Source organism: Aedes albopictus, chromosome 1 (genome assembly GCF_035046485.1).
Source record: "Aedes albopictus strain Foshan chromosome 1, AalbF5, whole genome shotgun sequence".
NCBI lineage: Eukaryota > Metazoa > Arthropoda > Insecta > Diptera > Culicidae > Aedes > Aedes albopictus.
The window spans coordinates 217,382,194-217,404,352 of record NC_085136.1 but is presented as its reverse complement, the minus strand read 5'-3'; the positions used below and the strand labels follow the sequence as shown (position 1 = coordinate 217,404,352).

General features: G+C 41.9%; 1 protein-coding gene across 8 annotated transcripts in view; it reads right to left on the bottom strand.

Moving 5' to 3' along the window:
* Positions 1-2,231: 2,231 nt before the first annotated feature.
* Positions 2,232-22,159, bottom strand: part of LOC115254371 (protein tramtrack, beta isoform) — a 64,569-nt gene continuing 44,641 nt past the window's right edge. For 5 of the 8 annotated variants that reach the window (XM_062846252.1, XM_062846250.1, XM_062846251.1 and 2 more), the window contains exons 6-7: positions 13,767-14,925; positions 2,232-3,669 (exon numbers count right to left, since the gene is read on the bottom strand). In XM_062846252.1, the coding sequence (XP_062702236.1) occupies positions 3,495-3,669; positions 13,767-14,925 (1,334 nt within the window). In that variant the 3' untranslated portion in view covers positions 2,232-3,494. The remainder of the gene's footprint in view (positions 3,670-13,766; positions 14,926-22,159) is intronic. The other 3 variants (XM_062846254.1, XM_062846255.1, XM_062846256.1) reach the window with 3 other exon arrangements.

The window sequence follows — 22,159 nt, the reverse complement described above, 5'->3', positions numbered from 1 at the left end:
CAAGATACTCTCTCAAATTTTATGCCGCCGTCTACCACCGATTGCAAGAGAGTTCGTGGGGCAATATCAGGCTGGATTCATGGGTGAACGCGCTACAACGGACCAGATGTTCGCCATCCGCCAGGTGTTGCAGAAATGCCGCGAATACAACGTGCCCACACATCACTTGTTCATCGATTTCAAATCGGCGTATGATACAATCGATCGAGAACAGCTATGGCAGATTATGCACGAATACGGATTCCCGGATAAACTGATACGGTTGATCAAGGCGACGATGGATCGAGTGATGTGCGTAGTTCGAGTATCAGGGACACTCTCGAGTCCCTTCGAATCTCGCAGAGGGTCACGGCAAGGTGATGGTTAGGGTGGCCCAAAATTATATGAAAAACAAAAATTTCGAAAAATGCCAAGTCTTACCTCATAAATCAGTTGTTTTGGACTCCCAGAAGCTACGTTCAAAATTTGGGCAAAATCGATTGAGCCTAAGGGGGCGCTCAAAACGCTTGAAGTTTGTATGGGAAAACTTGGCCAAATGTATGCAGAAATTTTAAGTTTTCGAATTTTGCCACTAGGTGGTGCTGTAAGCGTTCAATTAGCAAACCCTTTGATATTATTGTAGGGGACTATATGCCAAACAACTTTGTCGAAGACCGCGAAGTGATCCGACGGCTGTGAAAAAAGTTATACCCTAGGCAAAGTGAGGCAAAGTATTGAGATTTCATTATTGATATTATTCCTTTACATGTATTAGAAAAATAACAATAAAGTTTATCCTCACTTTACCTAGGGTATAACTTTTTTCACAGACGTTGGATCACTTTGCGGTCTTCGACAAAGTTGTTTGGCATATAGTCACCTACAATAATACCAAAGGGTTTGATTATTGAACGCTTACAGCGCCACCTAGCGGTAAAATTCGAAAACTTGGAATTTCTGCATACATTTGGCCAAGTTTTCCCATACAAACTTCAAGCGTTTTGAGCGCCCCCTTAGGCTCAATCGATTTTGCCCAAATTTTGAACGTAGCTTCTGGGAGTCCAAAACAACTGATTTAGGAGGTAAGACTTGGCATTTTTCGAATTTTTTGTTTTTCATATAAGTGTGGACCACCTTAGTGATGGTCTTTCGTGCTTGCTGTTCAACATTGCTTTGGAGGGTGTAATAAGAAGAGCGGGGATAAACACGAGTGGGACGATTTTCACGAAGTCCGTTCAGCTGCTTGGTTTCGCCGATGATATTGATATTATTGCTCGTAAATTTGAGACGATGGCGGAAACGTACATCCGACTAAAGAGTGAAGCCAGGCGAATCGGATTAGTCATTAATGTGTCGAAGACAAAGTACATGATGGCAAAGGGCTCCAGGGAGGAATCACCGCGCCCGCCACCCCGAATTCATATCGACGGTGATGAAATCGAGGCGGTTGAAGAATTTGTGTACTTGGGCTCACTGGTGACCGACGACAACGACACCAGCAGAGAAATTCAGAGGCGCATTGTGGCAGGAAATCGTGCCTACTTTGGACTCCGCAGAACTCTACGATCGAATAAAGTTCGCCGTAACACGAAGTTAACCATCTACAAAACGTTGATTAGACCGGTCGTCCTCTATGGGCACAAAACATGGACCCTACGTGCAGAGGACCAACGCGCCCTCGGAGTTTTCGAACGGAAGGTGTTGCGTACCATCTACGGCGGAGTGCAGATGGAAGACGGGACGTGGAGAAGGCGAATGAACCATGAGCTGCATCAGCTGCTGGGAGAACCAACCATCGTCCATACCGCGAAAATCGGAAGGCTACGGTGGGCGGGTCACGTCATCAGGATGTCGGATAGCAACCCGACTAAAATGGTTCTCGAGAGTCATCCGACCGGTACAAGAAGACGTGGAGCGCAGCGAGCTAGGTGGGTCGACCAAGTAGAAGACGATCTGCGGACCCTACGCAGAGTGCGGAACTGGAGACAAACAGCCATGGACCGAGTGGAATGGAGGCGGCTACTATGTACAGCAGAGGCCACCCCGGCCTTAGCCTGACCGGTAAGGTAAGGTAAGCTGTCCAATCATGGCGCCAATAATATCCAAGATAGAGGTTTAAAATCCATCAAAGTTCAAGATGGTGGCTGTTTATTTGAGTTATTGGTATACTTGGTATGGAGAAGAAGGTATTCCACTAACACGCCCAGGTTCATCATCATCATCATGGCTTTCACACAAGGCAAAAAAAGTACTTTTTCTGTTGGTTTTTACTCAAATTACTTTATTGACTTGCACAATTTTTGGTAATGAAACGACACTAGAATGGTTCCGTAGAAAATAAGTTATTTCAAACAAGACTGCCCTCGATCGGGAAACGACTGTCCCGATCAGTTCCACATTCAGGTAAGTACTTACTTAAAGGGATGTATAAAAATATGATTGGTGCATATAAAATAGTTAATTGAAATCAAAGGTACGAGAGATACACTAATCATACATTACATACACAATTATTATGGCCTTAGGAGTTAAAAATATATGGTACCTACATTGCAACCGAGCGTGACTAATATTCGTGCACAACGAAATGTAATGCCAATTTTTTCCGTAAACTAGATTTGTATGTATATAAAGCCCTTGGGATGAAAAAGCTAATGGTTTGTGGTTTGACAACATTTGACTAGAAGTAAATGTACGTTTTTACTACTTTTGTTTTGTGAAATTATAATCGCAAACAGCGATGACAATTATACCTCTCCACAGTGGACCAGGCAAGGGTGGAGCCCTAAACCGATCTCCTACTTGGCTCAACTCCATTTGGTATAATACCATTTGGCATAGATGCTTAATTTGTGTACTGTCATTAGCATTATTCTTTTTAGATGTTGTGAAAAATGCCAATGATGCTAAGTGTTATGCCAAATTCACATTATTCCAAGTGTGCATTATGGCAAACGGCATTATTCCACCTGAAAAGGAGCCCTCTAACATATGTGTAATGTGTTCGCGTGATGAAAATGTGCTTCGCTAAAATAAAATTGCATAACTCAATGTTCTAAACTAAGGATTAGGAGATTTTCATTCCACTTATGCTTTTGTATGTTTTTGGAAAACCATAGAAAAAAAAATAACCTAAACACTACCGAACTAGATTTCACTTTGAACCATATTTTCTCCGTTCCGACTCTCTTTCTATCTGTGGGGAAGGGAGGTTACCTTACGCTTCTAATTTTTGGGATGAGATGGGAAAAGGGAAAGGGGTTACGGGGATGTTTGACTTAGCAACTATAACTCAAAAATATATAAATCTGTATATCTTAAATTTGTCTCTTTCTCTCTTACTCTCTTATCTTTGCCATCTGTTTCATGCTGACTATCATTTCCGTATTTGTTTCATATTTGGGGTTCATTTCTTTGTTTTTTGCTTTCTTTCTTTGTGTAAAAACGTATAATTAAGTGTTTTTTTACGGTTTCCAGTACATATTAATTGGTTGGTTGGTTTTTGCTCCCACTCACTACTGCATCGGATCTTCGCCGATTTGCTGCGCTTGTTCAGTCAGTTCCTTGATGATACGTTTCTTTTCTGCGGCTTCCTTTAGCTGCCGGGGCATCGGATAGGCGGACTTGATGTCCCACCGTTTCATCCAGTTGCGGAGCGTTTTGCGAGGAACTTTGTGGATTTGTGACGCTCTGCAATTGGTGCGGTTTTTTGTACACATGCACAGATAGGTGCCCAAAACGAAAGGAAGTGAAAAATTGAAACGAAAGAATCGGATTAGAATAAAGGTTAATTTTATGTTGAACAGAAATATAAAAACTTAATAGAACAGAATAAATGAAACAATAGCACTTGAAAAATATATGAAATATATATGGACTTTCCAGATGGTAAGCATGTTGGTTCACATGTAGAGGCATGTTAGCCAGAAAATCATCACGACGGATATGATGATCGACAATGCGTTCTAAGCATTTCAGAAGAAAAGGGATCAAACTGATGATAGGCTTTTAGGCTTGGAACTCTTTGCTTCTTCATAAGATGCACGTTCTACTTTTGGAATAAATTTTACATTTTTATCACGCAAGGATCTGGTAGAATACCCAATAGCAAAGCTGTATACAAGAAGTTTTCGAAGAAGTTGAAAATGCTCCCTTCTGAAAAAGAGATTTGTATGGAGCCATCAAAATTTTATTGTTTAAAAGACAATTCACACCGTCTTCAGCCAGAGGCTGCACAGACTGAACACATGACTTACACTAGACAACGGACGAGATACAGAACACCCAATCAAATCAACAAGTAATCCGACTTTGTAAACCAGCGATTCCGAAAACGCTAAATTCGTGAAGTAACATATTTCCTAATGTCGGTTTATCTATTCGTGATTAATTCTGTTCGAGTAGAGCGTTCTATATAATACTTCTTCTCTAGCCGATACCAAAAAGGTGGAACGATTGCCAATGTTGAGTAATCCGAGGTCTATAATACTCAAGTATTTTATCAAACTAATCTAGAGCCTCTCAAATTAATATCTGAGCTGCCCAAGATGACGTAATAACGTGTTTGAAAGCATTAGTTGAAGATGGTTCAAAGTGCGGTTAATAAACCGAATAAAAGATGTATTTCCTGTTGGGATTTCCAAAAGATATGTACGTCAATTGTAACAGCACCTACATACATCTCTGGTTGTTAGTTTCAGTGACACACAAAATTGCATGATTGAGAAACACACATGCTCGAGGCATGACACGCGATTTCATTTTTACTATACATAGCAAACCTGGGTTTACAAGGTTTCCTAGATGGAAATTGCCCTTGCGAAAGTAAGGTAAGATTGGACTAAAGCCACTTGGGCTGTGCCATTTAGCATAAGTCTGCAGAATTTTATCCTCGATGTACTTTTTTACTGAAGATTGATTTGAGTTATCCTCACCGTAGTAACTACCCAAACTACGAAAGAATAAACTCTTTACAATCACAGCACAAAAAAGGATAGCAGCAATGACACCAGCTCGATATCTATTGCAAAACGTCAAAAGCGAGGATGTACAGAATACACTGTGTAAATCGCATAATGCGAAACCATATAGGTGAACATTTAAACTAATCAATTATATTTTCATAATCCAGCACTTATTTAGCCTTAACTCTTTAACGCTCATGGTGTCTGTAGAGCACCATCACTTTTTGGCGAATTCGACCTAAACCAGTTCAATTCAATATGTTATAGAAGTATTCGGAAAAGAGGTATAAGCTTATTAGAGTACTTGTACACTATAATTATTGGTTCAATAGTGAAACTATTGATAAACAATCAATAACTATTGATAAACAATTAAAAACTTTTTTTTACGATTTTTATAAATTGAAGTGATTTCTAACAACTTTTGTTCGAGCACTTTTTATTGCTGTGTGCATTCAAAATGCAAATATCAAATGCGGGAGCACCAAATGCGGTAAGATTTTCTAACAAGTAACCCGATGTCAGTGGGAGCTTTCGAATCCTAGGGAGGCGGTGATATTGCCTATGATTGCTACGTTGCCTTTGGTAACATGTGTTACCGCGTTTGAAGCGCATTTGGACACTGTTTGCATCTTGAATGCACACAGCAATATTCAAAGTATTTATTAGCATTCAAAACTTTGAAAGAAGTCGTCGGCGGGAAGGGGTTAAATTAGCAGGACATCTGATTGTCTCAGAGAAACACATTTTTTATTCCATGTCGGGTATCTAAGTCACTTCGACCAGTTCATAGATCTATTGTGACAAATCGCCAAAATGCTTTTGGTACATTCATGGCTATCCAAACTACTCTGGAATTAGGACCTTCCAGGCCTTGTTTCTCTTCATTCTATCTACATAATTCTTTCACGAATGATTCTGTTGTACCTGTTGTTATAATAATACGAGTATCTCTGTATTGCTATGTGAGTGTCCCCTGGCATACAGATGGACCCCAATGTTCTTTGAAATATGTATGGTTCGCAATATCTGCAAATATTAGGATATTTTTATTGTAGCGAATACTCACGGAGTATAATCCACGCTACTCTTAGAGCCTAAGAGTGAAATTCTGTTAACTTAGCAACAGTCATTTGGTGATCTAGGCCATCCAAACCTGAGACTCCAAACTATTCTGGAATTAGGACCTTCAAGACCTACAGGATCTACTCTTGTTTCTCTTCACTCTATCGACATAATTATTTCATGATTGTGTATGTTGTACCTCATCATAATACGAGTACCTCTATGTGTTGATATTTGGGTGTCCACTGGCATACAGACCCCAGTCAACCAGTAATCGTATAAAATGTTGCATAGGATGATTAAGTGGAGGCCATATGCGTGCATGCCTCCATTTAGGCTTATGTAAAACGTACGCATATCGCCTCCACTTAAGCATCTTATCCAACATCTTATACGATCACTGGTTGACTGGGACGGACCCCAATGTATTTTATAGTATGGTTCGCAATATCTGTGAATCTTAGGATATTTTCATTATAGCGAATACTCACGGAGTATAATCCACGCCACTCTTAGAGCCTAAGAGTGCAATTCTGATAACTTAGCAACATTCACTTGGTGAAATAGGCCATTCAAACTATTATGACATTAAGACGTTCAAGGTCTTTAGGCTCTACTCTTATTTCTCTTTACTCAATCGGTGAAATTCATTCCCAAATGTATCTGTTGGACTGCATAATAATACGAGTGTCTCTCTTTGTTGCTCTTTGTAAGTTTTCTGGTATACTAATGGTCTCACGTTGGAAATATTATAGAATATCCCAATACATATAGGTAATTCTCGCTGAGACCGGCCCACTATTTACACCTTGTCTTCAAAAATGTTTTAAGTGGCGATTTTCTGAAAGTCCTCGCTAAAAAAGTAAGGAAAATGCATTTGGTTACTCAAATTGATGGACCCCTCGTTAGTTAGAGCCACAACAAATTTTGCAGACCCCTCGATTTTGTTCAAATGGTGGCTCATTTCAACCATTATAACTCGAAAGTTTCTCCAAAAACCACCTCAAAACCAAATGTTGTTGAAAAGAGGAAAGATAGAGCTACTATTTACCATTATAAAAAATTGGGTCCGCCATATTGATTTTGGCCGCCATCTTGGATTTTTATACCAAAACTTCTTTATCACCATGATGGCAACCGCCGATTTTCAAATTTTTTGCATCGATTGAAAGCTGAAACACTTATATGTAGTAACCAGTGAAGAGAATTGTCAGACAGAAGAAGCCCAAAACAAGCAACAAAGAAGGCGCGACGATTACTCTTTATCCCTACTGGTAACAGATAATGACATGATCTCGAAAATTTTTGTTGCAGACAAAACGGATGCTGAATTTGTTGCGTACTTTTCAACTCGTGAATAATCAATTATTATAAACCCAAAGTCGAAACTGTTTGATGATAGATCTTCAGCAGAGTTGCTGTGTTTACCTACTCGAAGTTACCGTTCGAAAATCGCAACGCAAGGCTGAAAAATCTCTAAATTCTTGGTGTACAATGTTTATCCTATTATTTTCAAGTTGGGACAATCTTATGTCGCATTGGGTGGAATGTCGCAACAAATACAGGTTGCGACATTGTCATTATTGTTGCGCGATGGTTGGATTTTGATTCACTGGTAGTAACAAATCAAAAAATTAGAGATGTATTTTCTTCTTTCAAAAGTTATCTGCCGTTTTGTAAACAATGCCACTTTTGCGCACTGAGCCCGGTGCTGGCCGTTTACATAAATGCAGCGATATTTCGCAGTGTTAACGAACACGAATTTAAAATCTGAATTTACTAATGAAAAACTGAAGGTTTAAGGTTTTCAAAACAATAAAAAAGTTATTAAAGCAATACCCACATCATTAAGAAACAGACAAGAACGGAAACGAACCTCCGATCTACCCAAATTTTGCGGCAGGTGCCTTTGTGTATGCATGCAGGCGTAAACTCGGATGCTGTTGCATGTCTTTGCCGGTGCGCATGGAAATCCATGGAGAAAACGTGGTTTGGATCACACAATTGCAGATAACTTTTGATAGGAGAAAAAGACATCTGCTCAAACAGCATCAAATTAGGCAAGGAATCATAATACCCACGCTTTTTGCACCATTTCATTGCAGAAACGGAGAATTGACCTTCTCACCACAGGGTGGCCACTCAACTCGGTAAATTATTGAGCTTCTCGAGAATTTTTAGCATTTCGACAAGTTTCTCTTTGACATCTAGGTTGCGCGCCAGGGCAGAACGTGTGTTGGGCACTTTGCGACGATTAACTCAAATCCGCACACCAGCGCACAATTTGCGCGCCGATTGACTGTGCGCCAAGTTTTTCACTAGCCAAATCACTATTAATCAGTGGATGGCACAACATGGAACATTAACTGAAGCACCGTTTGCAACAAGAGCTGATGAACACTATTTCGAGCTGACAGGATTGCACATCCCATCCATTGCAAAAAAACACCGAACAGGTTGCAGACCATGGTCGGAACCCGGAGTGCAAATAGATTGGACTCTAAAAACACAGCTTAGGGCAGGTGAACAACCAGAGAAAGCCAAAAAACTATTCTCGGAAATAGCATCCGAAAAGTACGAGGGTCGAACAAAAATCTTCACTGACGGTTCGGTGTCCGAGGAACAAGTAGGATTTGGTATATCTGCGGAGAACCTAGAAATTCACGGCCGGTTACCGGACGGATGTTCGATATACTCAGCTGAAGCCCACGCAATCGTAGCTGCCCTTCAAAACACCAGAGATACAAATCCGGTAGTTTTCTCCGATTCGGCCAGTTGTCTAGCTTCAATAGAAAAAGGGAACTCTAACCATCCTTGGATACAACAAGCTGAAATACTTGCCAGGGCCACAAACGCCTCAATTTGTTGGGTACCAGCCCATGTGGGCATCTTAGGTAACGAGAAAGCCGACCAGCTTGCTGCAATTGGGCGAAGAGATGCCGCCCCAAATATGCCCATTCCTGCAATGGACGCCAAAAAACAAGCTAAATTCTACTTAAGATGTAGCTGGGAAAGTACATGGAGATACTCAAATGAAAGTTTTCTTCGAAAGGTCAAAAGCACAACGATTCCCTGGCAAGATAGGAAGTCAAATAAGGAGCGGAGAGCAATAACGCGCCTTCGGATTGGTCATACCAATATGTCACATCGAGCAATCTTCTCTCGAGAAAGCAACATTTGCAACACATGTGGAGTCGAAATAACCGTTCCGCATATACTCACGGACTGCCGTAAATATGATGCAGAGAGATCTGAAATCAAACTAGACACAGACATCAGCGATATCCTAAGCAACAATGAAACAAACGAAGAAAAGCTAATTCAATTTCTCAAGAAATGTAAATTACTAAATAGTATTTAAGTATATTCCTTTTCCTTTTTTCTTAGTTTTACGGAGGCGAATGACTATTTGTTAAAACCTCTTTAATAAATAAATAATAATAATAATAACTATTAATCAGTGGTTTAATGAAGTAAAAGCGTTGTTACCGTCAATATTATCTTTGTTGTACATTATTTCCAGACATAAAGACGTTCAATGTTTTAGACAAAAAAATGGAACCGAACCCTAAGAGAGATAGAGCTCTTGGCGCGAACCATTTTGACACTTGTTTATTTACATTTTGTATGGCGCACAGCCCGGCGCATGGGCTGTTGGCGCACCAGTTGTTGGTCGGTATGCGGATTTCAGAAAAGATTCGCAATAAATTCCCGGTTATTTCCCGGTTTTTCCCGGTACCTAAAAATTTTTTTCCCGGTTTTCTAGAAATTGTTTTTTATGGTTAAATCGGAACACTAATATTGCTATTTTCTTTTTTCTCACTTTTCTGATTTTGTAAACAGTTAACCTTATTGGAAGCGCACCATTGTCAAAGGTCTAACAATGTAAAAAAATATCATTCATCATAAAGGGCCCAAGTGAAGTAGACTTTTGGCTTAATGGATCATTGAAGCTGACTTTTTCGCTACTCACCGCATCAAAACAAAAGCGCCACCGTATATGGACGGTAACACAGTGACAGCAGTCGAGTTACGTCAAACACACAAGGCTACGGTGGCGCTATCTGTTCATTTCATAGCGGCCGTTTTAGTTATTTTAGTGATCCATTGATCGCGTTCTAGGAGGTTGACAATTTATGGCGGCTTTAATAAATTTTACATTTATATATTTTTTTGAATTCCCCAACAACATAACACCATAACTGTTCAATTGTATGCTTTAAGCTTGAACTGTTTAACGCTCAAAATAACATAAAAATACTTGAATGCGAATTTCTCGAGAATCTACTGGAGCAATCACTGGGAGATTATTCGAAAAATCTCTTGAAGAAACCTGTAAAGGTAATATGGAAAGTAAAAACTGTTTGTGGAATCTCTGGAATAATTATTAAAGGATTCCTTGATAATGTTCACTGTTGAGATGCTTGACAGTATACTAATGAAAGAGGGACTCCTTAAGAAATTCATGGGAGGATTCAAATAGGTAAAACATAGTTGAAATTCCCAAATAAATTACTCCAAAAATATTTGACCAAAAGCATGTAAAATCTTTAAGAACGTCTTTAGAAATTATTTATAATTTTATCAATAATTTTCTTGAGAAAAAGGAAATTATTGGTAAAACTGTTTGATATGGTTGAATTGTTTTGGAAAAGTTACTTGTCAGACGTTTCAAGAAATCCCTGGGAAAATATCTTGTTAAATCTCTTAATTAATGTTTGGAAAAATCTCTAGGAGAATCTGCGAAGAAAACCTTGGTTTATCATCAAGAGAAATGTTAGGCAACCTGGAAAAATCGATAGTATACTATCTAAAGAACATGGGTAACATGGAATACTGGAAAAAAATGTTATGAAATTCTTGAAGACGATCGATTTAACAGAATTTCTTAAATCATACACATTTGTAATTGTAGAGGAACACTGCGGTAAAATAAGGTATTTTTTTAATATGGCAATATTTTTTTCTGTATTGATACAATACACTGACTGTCCTACCCAAGACACATGATTTAAAGTTTTCCATTTATACCTTAGCTTTTTCAAAAACAATTATAATTCTCTATAACAGTTCTATTAAAAAAGTCCAAGATTAAAAATCAAAATTTAAGAAAAATCTAAAATAAATCTTATGATTAAGTTTTGAACTATGCAGTATCTGCGATATAGTATCTTTAGATTACAAAAATATTGATCATGTTTAAGAAAAAATAATGATTCTCATGTAGATGCAATAGAAATTATTATCCTGGACCTTTAATTTTAAGGGTGGTTTATGATCTAAGCAAATTCCCGGTTTTTTCCCGGTTGTTTGCAATTCCCGGGTAATTCCCGGTTTTCCCGGAATTCCCGGTTGAGTGGCCACCCTGTCACCATACTAAAATTCAGCTCATTACCACAAATCTAGTACTACACCGAAGGTGCCCCATTGTGGAAGTGCTCAAAGAACACTAAGTTGAAGCACGGCAGGCCAAGTCCCAATGGGAACGTAGAGCCATAACGAAAAAGAAGAAGATTGAGACGTTTTCAGATATATGTTGATGTAAATTCCGACCAACCACGTGTATAAATGCCAGAACAATCAAACGTTGTAATATCTATTTAGCTTGGTTTGCCTCAGGGATGGGAATACTCACTTGCAAAGAGTTACACTATTTTCTCAGCTCAAATGCCTGCAATCAAGAAATGATGTATGGACGACTTTTGCCATTGTGGTTTTGTTTAAAACTTTGTTAAACAGAGTAGGGGTCACACACGAATCCCAAAGTCGTGACAGAGCTGTGAAAACTACTCTCCACGAGGTGAGTGTAATTTACATTCACCTTGTGGAGAGTTGCCTTCGCAGCTTCCTCACGACTTCGGTATGCGTGTGCGACCTCTACTCTATTCGGCAAAGTTTTAGACAAAATCACCAAACAAAAGTCGTCAATACATCGTTTTTTGATTGCACGCTTCTAAGCTGAGAAAACTGCAAGTGAGTGTAACTGTTTGCAAGTGAGTGTTCCCATCCTTGGTTAGCCTAAGTAAAAATCATGAAATTGACATTTAAGGCTCCCCCAAACCAACGCGATTTTTACCCGCGACAGCGGTTTTTCAGGCGAAGGTTCATTAAAGCCGAACCTTGCACTTTTAAAAGCACAAGTGGAAAAAAAAACATCGAATCGCGCTGAAAATTTCATCGATAAATTAACAGCAGTGAGTAATCAGTTGTTAAAAATTTCAACGCAAAGCGTTGTTTAGTTTTTCCAAAATATGCTTTTGAAAAGGCGATGCAAGTTGCATCATGCAACGCTTTAATGTACACTCACCTGAAAAATCGCTGTCGCCAGCCAATGAGGTACAGATACAGGTGGCGCAGATAAACATTGCAAACCACTAGTTGTCTCTTTTGTTCTACCGCTGATCAAATGCAACTCAATTAGTGACGTCACTAATTGAGTTACATTTGATCAGTGGTAGAACAAAAGAGACAACTAGTGGTTTGCAATGTTTATCTGCGCCACCTGTATCTGTACCTCATTGGTCGCCAGCGACAGTCGGTTTGGGGAAACCCTTACACGGAAAAAACAGATTACCTAAAAAATACGTTAAAAGAACGCAAAAATAAGTATACCGCTTGAACTTTTTACCCAGCAGTGGGTTGTTTTCTCGCTCTCCCGCTCGCATTGTTGTCAAAAACAAAGCGAGAAGCAGCTACCTAGCCGAAAATGTCCGTGCGAGAAGCCAAATTTGGGTTCTTTGTCGTTTACCCAAAAGTGGGTTTATTTCAACCCACTAGGATACTTCGAAAGTTAACGCTAGGTAGAAAGAACTTTGCGATGGGTTGCAATTTTCTGCCGGCATCAAACGGAAACTACCCACTCAGAGCTTTAACGCGGTATAGCCAAATTTGGGTTCTCGCACGGAAGAGCCGATATGATTGAAAAGAACCTATATTTGGGTTGATTTCTGGTTCCGTGTATATGGTGCTATGTGATCACACTGCCGAAAACTGACCTGTCGAGAGTCCGACGGCCACTAATTGTCATACCGATAAAGTCATCGGATAGACAGTGCCCGAAGCTCACGACATTTTTCGAAAATAATTCTTCTCCCGCTCTGAAATACATACACATTGTACACAACAGAGACGTGTAGATGTTCATCTAATTCCATCCGAAGGAGATTTGGATTGTAAAAAGGAACAAACGATGCGCATTAGAGGAATCGAGTGCAGTTTTGTGCCTTCAGAGGACGGACATGGACAAGTCCGTAGCTTTGATGAAAGAAGCGGCGACCGTCTAGTGAATTGGAAGTCGTGGGATTGATTTCCACCGGAACACGTGGATTTCTTTTCAAAATCCAACTCGCAATATGTTCATCAGACACGTGTTTCTGTTGCGTGATGATATGAAGTCAAAGCAATCAAACGTTGCAGCTTTTTATAAATTTTGAGTTTCGATAGTTCAAAAATTACACGTAAAGACAGCGGATAACTGCGTTAGGGGATCAACAGCAGTAGTGCAAGGACCATTACAGAATTCATTGGGCAGTTGATCAAGGTTGTCACTCAACTTGAATGGATCAAAACGATAAATTGAATTGGTTCAGAAAATCATACGCAGATAAATAATTGAACAATGTTAAAGAATAAATAAAACCATTTTGCATAAAAAACAAATACTTCTGAAGATGTACAAGTATAAAACTAATTAGAATTATACATAAATCGAACAAATTCAAACAATCAATGGGAACAGAAACAGAGCGTCCTACATACCTGTATATACTTTCTCCCGCCTTGACGTCCATCAAGGCCGACCAGAGCGCGTCTGTGTTGTAGGACCGCGGCTGATTCCCCCGGGGATTCCTCAGAACGAACGCCGACGGTGGAATAACTACCCCGTTCGTCATGGTGACCTTGGTTTCTCTGGAATCCGAGAACATCAGTCTTCCTCCCCGGCTGGACTGGCGCCGCCGTTTTATCATTGGCGTGAGCAGAGCTGATCCACCGTTCGTTCGCATTTTACCCGGTATGCGGGTGATGCTTGTTTCCGAGTTTCCGAAAGGGAGCAGAGGAGGTGGGTACACAAAGTCATCGCCTTCGCTTTCGCCGTTCGTCAACGAATTCTCATCCGGGAGAATCTGAATGTCGAAATCATCGTCGTAGTCATCATCCTGATAGCTGCCCATAGTACTGCTTCCGCCGCCGAGTTGCGGAAAGTTCGGTGAACAGATGATGTTCTCGAAACCGTCGGCCGAAATTTCGCTTCCTGCCTCTTCGTACGAAATGTCCGGATTGCTAGTAGTGCTGGCGCCACCACCGCCATCTTTCTTTGGTTTAACGTAGATATCCATCGTATTGCGGTTGTACACTAAGGAAGAGGGAAGACCGGTTGTGCCGGAATCAGTCCCACCATCTACACTTTTAATACTATTGATAGCACTTCCATCACCACTACCATCACCACCATCACCGTCACCATCGTCACCATCAGCACCATCACCAACACCGTAGAACGACCCGTACCCGTGCTTTCCGGTTCGAACGGATCTAACAACATGTCTAAGTTCTTCCGACGAAAGTTGATCGTGTCGTTGAGTGAAGTGATTTTCAAAAAGATTTTCGTTCGATTTCACCCGAATCGAGCCACGTGTTAGGATCGACAGCAGCGACGATGACGACGGCGGAGGAAGCGAGGAGGTCACTCGGTTGTTCGTAAGGGTCGTTTTGGAGGACTCTGCTGGACAAGGGTTACTAGCAGTACTGTTGTCGTCGGTGATGGTGATAGTGAACCGATTATTATTGTTATTACTATTGCTATTACTACTGAGGAGACGTGATCGTCGACCGCCTAGCGGTTGGAGTTTGGGCCCTACTACGTCTTCGACAAAACCTTCAATATCTTCATCCTCAACGACTTGGTGGTCGTCGTCCTCTGCAAAGACGTTGTTGTTGTTGAAACAGACAGAGTGAAGAACGAAGACAGAGAAACAATTAATTAGGCTGACTCCAGGCTTCGACGACTAGAAGGCATTTTGGGAAGGATTCTACAATCTACTCTTTACGGGGACTGGGGATGAGGATATCCATTATGAGAAATCACCTACACTTCGAACTCTTCTCGCTCGTCGTCATCGTCATGACGTGACTATCGTTCCATTGTTGTTATCAAACGGGCTTTCGAATCGGTTGAAATCAAACTTTAAAGCACGAGATATGACCAATGCTTTGCGTGTAGGTCATTTGACTTGACTGATTTCAAGTGAACATTGCAATAAAATTTGTTTGACTGTTTATGAGTAGTAGGGTGTATACAAAAATCAATGTTCGGAAAGTCATAGTACTCTATCCCTTATCTGAAAAAAACACCTAAGCAATACATGTGAAACAATTTTGTAGATTGTAATTTTTAAGTGCTTATTGGGTTGTTCCGTCAAGATGGTTTATGAAAAATAGACTTAAACAATTGTTAACTAAATACTGATAGACACAATCACAAAAGTAACATTGTTTTCAATGTATGTATCTTTAAAAATATCTAAAGTTCTAAAAAGTGTTCAAATACAGTGATGACCGAGTTTGACAACCCCTGGTTGCATTTTGGATTGACGAAATATCTCCGAACGTTCTTGTGACTAGAGTGAGTAATTTATTGAGCAATCACTCAAGGAACACCTTGAAAATCCATAGAAATTCCCTAGAAGAATGTGTCAAAAACTGAAAGACAGCCGTAAGGCCAACAAGCAGTGAAAAGGAAACAAGATAAGAATAAGAACCAAATCTAGTGGCAATGACCCAACAGAACCTGCGATAGCAAGCTCCGTGCAATCTGTGGTGAAAGTTCAGATATTCCCAATTAACATGTTTAAGTCAAATAAACTAGCTAGAGGATTTTCTTAGAACCGTCATAAAACCAAAACAAAACACATTTAGTTTTATGACGGTTCTGAGAACCTCTACAAGACTAATTAGCCATCAAAATGTTACTTTAAGTTTTATCGATGCTACCCGCATACTCGTCGATGCACTGAATGACCACGGATTCGGCATCGTAGCTGAACAGGAGGTGTATTCGACAAGATCCGCGGTGTGAACGTTTAGAGGTAATCATACCATCTACCAGAGTTGTGGTTACATATATACAGAAGCGCCCGATCGGTTGGTGGCCGATCATCGATGAAATAATGTGCAGGTTGAGGATCTTTTGCCGTCTTCAGCGAACATTATCTCCCAGAAATAATCGCAGCAGACGGAATCCTAAATCGACCACGTCCTTATTGATAGACGGAACTTCTTCGACATTATCTAAGTCATCGGGACCTATCATGGAGCAAATGTCGATTCTGATGACGACGGCCACCTCGTCACCTCGATATGACTTAAGGCGACTGCCACAATCAGATGTTGCCTCAGCATACGGCCTGAATCTCGAGGCTAGATGAGGGCGAAGGATTAGGCCCTCTACAGGACTACAGTTTTCAACGACGCAACCGTCAGGTACAGTGAACGGAGTCGAAGGAATGATTCGTTCGACGGACCATGCTTACTTTGCTATCCAGTACACTATGGTAGGATATTGAGTCCCATGGTCATCGGTGGAGTCCATCAACGATGTGACCTTCTAGAGTCTGGGTCTAATCCCTAACTCCGACGGGAGGGACTACGTTAGGTACATACACAGTAGTGATCATCTGTGGTCTTCCAAATTGGCCCAGCTAGGAGTGCCTTCCCGACTAGAAAAATATATCAAGTTTGTAATTGGTAACTGAGACGGTACACGCTAGGTAACTACGCACAAGTGAGCTGGTAGCGACGGCATTCAGAATTTCTATCTTCTTAGTAGAGTCGGGTGACACTGATCTGAAACAGTGGATGGGCTAATGTCGGCGCTGTCTTCAATCCCGTAAAACCGTAGTGAGGTCTTAAAGAACGTTCCTGACCTGTACCCAGCTTAGGAATCGAACTGGGTGGAAGTAGGTTCAGATGAATATTCCTGATTTGCGCTGATCCGGCTCTGAGCTTAGTCCCCATAAGGGCCTGTGCCAATCCTCGGGTCGGCTCCCTGTTTGCATAGATCAGAAGGATCATTGGCGACTACCTCATTGGCTGTGAGGGATGGCAGCTTTAAGGGAGGCCCAACAGACATGACCTCGAAATCCCTCTAACTGTAACAACGTGATCGAGAGTGGAGTAGCGGGGGGAGCGGCGGTGAACCCGCTCACGCGTGAAGGTTTGGCGAGATCGTCACTACGAGAAGTTGGTGTACCCACCAGCGAGCAGACGATAAAAAGTTTAACGCGAGCGCTGAACCGCTGAGCGGAATACCATAGATCAGCTGGACGAGCTGATCGGCTACACGAGCGGGCGGAACACCATCAGCAAGGTCCTGAAACAGGGCCTGCTGAAGCTCTGCAAATCACTGGCTCTGGTCAAAAGGAGTATGATCTCCTAGTCGAAGAGCGGAGTGCAAAAGACGCGAGCAAGGAGGAACGGTCCACCCAAACCATGCAGCTCGCCGGGGCCGTAGCGGAGAGGTCAAATCGTCCTATGGCTCGAGCTGCATGGTCGAAATCTGCCGAGGAGACGCCACCCGAGCGGGGGGTGGGGTCAAGAAGCGTCCGACAGAGGCGGGCAAAAAGCCGAAGAGGAAGAAAGGGACGCCCGGAGCAACCAGTCGGTTTCAAAACGCACGAGGGGCAGGGAAACCATGCCCCAGAAGGTTTCAAAACGCACGAGGGGCAGGGAAACCATGCCCCAGAAGGTCAATCCTAAGAAAAACAGGTGCCAACCGGACCAACGGAAGGAGAATCCTTGCATTACGGTTAAAAAGAAAAAAAAATGAGGAAAGTGAAACCAGCCAGCAAGCGCGAACGGAGCGACGCGCTGATGTTTACAACTGAGGCGGACATTTACGCCGAGGTGATGAGGACCATGCGAGGCGAAAATCGTCACTCACCGCTGGGCACGGATGTAAAAAGCATCCGGCGCACCAGAACTGGAGATATGATGCTAGTGCTAAAGAAGGAGGCGGCCAACGAAGGACGAAAAAGTGCAGGTGGGAGTCCTAACGCCGGAGGCGACTCATCAGTGTCAAAACCTGCACGAGGTGCAGAGGAGCTCGCAGTCGCACTTAACCCTTGAGCCATCGTGCTGTTGTATTTTGTACAACACGTTAAAAAATCTCGTTTTTCGTACTCAGCATTAGCGTGATGCTGGCGCGAGTTAAGGAAGGTTAAACAGCAGTGCGAGGTAGATACATCAAGCTCCCTGTATGGGAGGTAAACAGGACGAAGGCACTTGGCAGGTTCAAAGTAGGCTGGTCAGTGTACCCGCTCAGCATGTACACGCCGCCAGTGGCATGCTTCAAGTGCTTCGAGCAAGAACACAAGTCGTGGGCGTGTAAAGGCCCCGACAGTGGCGAACTCGGTAGGAAGTGCGGAGTGGAAGTCCACACCGCCAGGGAGTTCAACATGCCTAACTTTCACGGCGAATAATGGCCACACGACGGGCGGTCCTAAATGCCCAGGCACGCGCGGAGGCCGAACCAACCGACGATAATGCAGGTTACACAGCTGTGCCTGAGCCACTGAGAGACCACAACATTTGCTGTGGAAGTCAGTGTCAGAGTAAAGCACAGACAGCGCTTCACTAACGAGCCCATACAGCATCTCCCCCGGACAACGGGAACTAGATAGCGGACAAGTCGCCCGAAGGCTTCGCAATAGCGAAGATCACACGCCTGTACAGCTTCAGTTGTTATGCCCACCAGCTCTCGTTTACGCTGGATTCGCTATCAAGTGTACTACTGGGATAGAGTTCAGTGGTCATTGGTGAAGAAGCGAGTAGCTATCGCTAGACTGAACGTGGATGCCACGAACATAAGCGGACAAAAAAATCTACAGTAGGAACGGTGTAGAGTCCGTCATCGATGCGACCTTCTAGAGCACGGATTTAAACCCTAGCTCGGACTGTAGGGTCGACGATGGATACACGCACAGTGGTCACCTAGCGATTCGATACAGAGCGGAACGCGAACTCCCGATAACATTATAGAGAGGATGTGTACGGGGGTGGACGAGTGGAATGCCGTGTCGACCACGGTATCCACAATCGTACTCCACCTCCAGAGGAAATGGCGGGCCGACCAACAGTTAGTCGAGTTGGTCCCCTAGAGATATGCCGTATGTGATGGCTGACAGATGATAGCGAGAGTGCGAAAGCACAGTCCCCCCCTCCTCTACGAAGTAATCCCTAACGGGCGTGCCGCGGAGCAAGGTCAGGTAGTGCAGAATGTGGTTTTCCTACGGTGTTGCTAACCAACAGGTTTCCTCATTCCATAAAAAAAAGAGCGGAACGCGAAGAAAGACGGTCGCAGCCGAGGATCATTGACAGTCATCGGAGATGGCTGACCACGTGCTTCGATAAGCCGACATTTGTGGAGCGATTGCTTATGGAGGATAACACCGACGATCTGTTTAGTGACGGTGTAGTCGGAACCCTAAGTTGTGCATGCGGCGCCACAATGCCAAGGTGATCCCTAACCAGGAGTGGGCGCAAACCAATGAGGTACAGATACAGGTGGCGCAGATAAACATTGCAAACCACTAGTTGTCTCTTTTGTTCTACCACTGATCAAATGTAACTCAATTAGTGACGTCACTAATTGAGTTGCATTTGATCAGCGGTAGAACAAAAGAGACAACTAGTGGTTTGCAATGTTTATCTGCGCCACCTGTATCTGTACCTCATTGGGCGCAAACCGGTATACTGGTGGTGTCCAGAAATCGCAGAACTCCACGCATCCTGCCTCAGAGCTAGGAGGAGGATGCAAAGAGCTCGTACCAATGAGGGTAGAATGGAGCGAAGTAAGTCCCACAGGGCGGCTAAACTGGCACTGTACAAAGAGATTAGGGCGGGTAAGCAGACGTGCTACGATAATCACTGCCAGGCAGCCAACATGACCCACTGCACAGTGGAAAAAAACCGACCCAAAAAGGCACCTAATTATTGCGGCTGGTTGCGATCTTTGAAGCCCATCTTTTCCGAATGGAAAAATGCCAAGGAATCGATTGGTGATAGTTTCATTCACCGGAATTGAGTGTAAGTGTCCATTTTGCCCCATTTTCCCCTAAAAACACTGTTTTTCTGAATTAAATAATGGTTTCAACTGATTGCGGCTAACCAACCAATTTTTTATTGATGTAGAATTGACAGGTGCATTCTATGGAGCATACCTCGATCTGTATCTTTGACTGGAAGTGTCCATTTTGCCTCATTTTCCCCTAAAAATACTGTTTTTCTGGATTAAAAATTAGTTTCAACTGATTGCGGCTAACCAACCATTTTTTTCTTGATGTAGAATTTACAGGTGCAATCTATGGGACACACCTTGATTTGTGTCATTGAATGAAAGTGCCCATTTTGCCTCATTTTGCCCTAAGAGACTATTTTTCTGAATAAAAAAATGGTTTCAACTGATTGCGGCCAACCAACCAATTTTTACCTGATGTAGAATGAATCGGCACATACTTTGCGGTGCACCTCGACATATGTCATTGACTGGACGTGCCCATTTTGCCTCATTTTCCCCTAAAAATACTGTTTTTTTCTGAATTAAAATTAGTATCAACTGATTGCTGCATACCTACCATATTTTTCTTGATATAGAATTGGCAGGAACATTTCATGAGGCACATCTCGATCCGTGTCATTGACTGGAAGTGCTCATTTTGACCCATTTTCCCCTATAAATACAGTTTTCCTGGATTAAAAATAGTTTTAACTGATTGCGGCTAACCAACCAATTTTTACCTGATGTAGAATCAACCGGCGCATGCTTTGGAGCACACTTTGATCTGTGTCGTTGACTGGAAGTACCCATTTTGTCTTATTTTCCCCTAAAAATACTATTTTTCTAAATTATACAATTGTATCAACTGATTGCGGCTAATCAATCAATTTTTACTTAATGTAGAATTAACCGGCACATACTTTAACGTGCACTTCGTTCTGTGTCTTTGGGTGGTAGTGCCCATTTTGCCCCATTTTCCCCTAAACTATGGATTTTCTGGATTTTAAAATAGTTTCAATTGATTGCAGCCAATCAATATTTTTTTCCTGATGTAGAATCGACCTATGCATACTATGGGATACATCTCGCGATACACCTGCTTGGTTAACCGTAATTAGTTGGAACTAATAAGGGGTAAATGGGGTGAAACGGGCAATTTCAGACTAACGCATAGCGCGAGGTGTATTCCATAATATGCGTAGGTCGATTCTATTTCAGGAAAAAATATTGGTTAGTTGCAATCAATTAAAACTATTTTTAAATCCAGAAAACCCGTAGTTTAGGGGAAAATGAAGCAAAATACGCACCACCACCCAAAGACACAGAACGAGGTGTGCCCCAAAATATGCGCCGGTTAATTCTACATCAAGCAAAAATCGATTGGTTAGCCGAAATCAGTTGAAACATGTCTTTAATTCAGAAAAATAGTATTTTAGGGGAAAATGGGGCAAAATGGATACTTCCAGTCAAAGACACAGATCGAGGTGCGTCCCAAAGTATGCGCCGGTTAATTCTAAATCAGATTGAAAATGGTTGGTTAGCCGCAATCAGTTAAAACTATTTTTCAATCCAGAAAAACAGTTTTTTAGGGGAAAATGGTGCAAAATGAGCACTTCCTGTCAATGACACGGATCGAGATGTGCCTCATGAAATGTTCCTGCCAATTCTACATCAAGAAAAATATGGTAGGTATGCAGCAATCAGTTGATACTAATTTTTAATAGAAAAAAAACAGTATTTTTAGGGGAAAATGAGGCAAAATGGGCACTTCCAGTCAATGACATATGTCGAGGTGCACCGCAAAGTATGTGCCGATTCATTCTACATCAGGTAAAAAATGGTTGGTTGGCCGCAATCAGTTGAAACCATTTTTTTTGATTCAGAAAAATAGTATCTTAGGGGAAAATGGGAAAATGAGGCAAAATGGGCACTTTCATTCAATGACACAAATCAAGGTGTGTCCCATAGAATGCACCTGTAAATTCTACATCAAGAAAAAAATGGTTGAATAGCCGCAATCAGTTGAAACTATTTTTTAATCCAGAAAAACAGTATTTTTAGGGGAAAATGAGGCAAAATGGACACTTCCAGTCAAAGA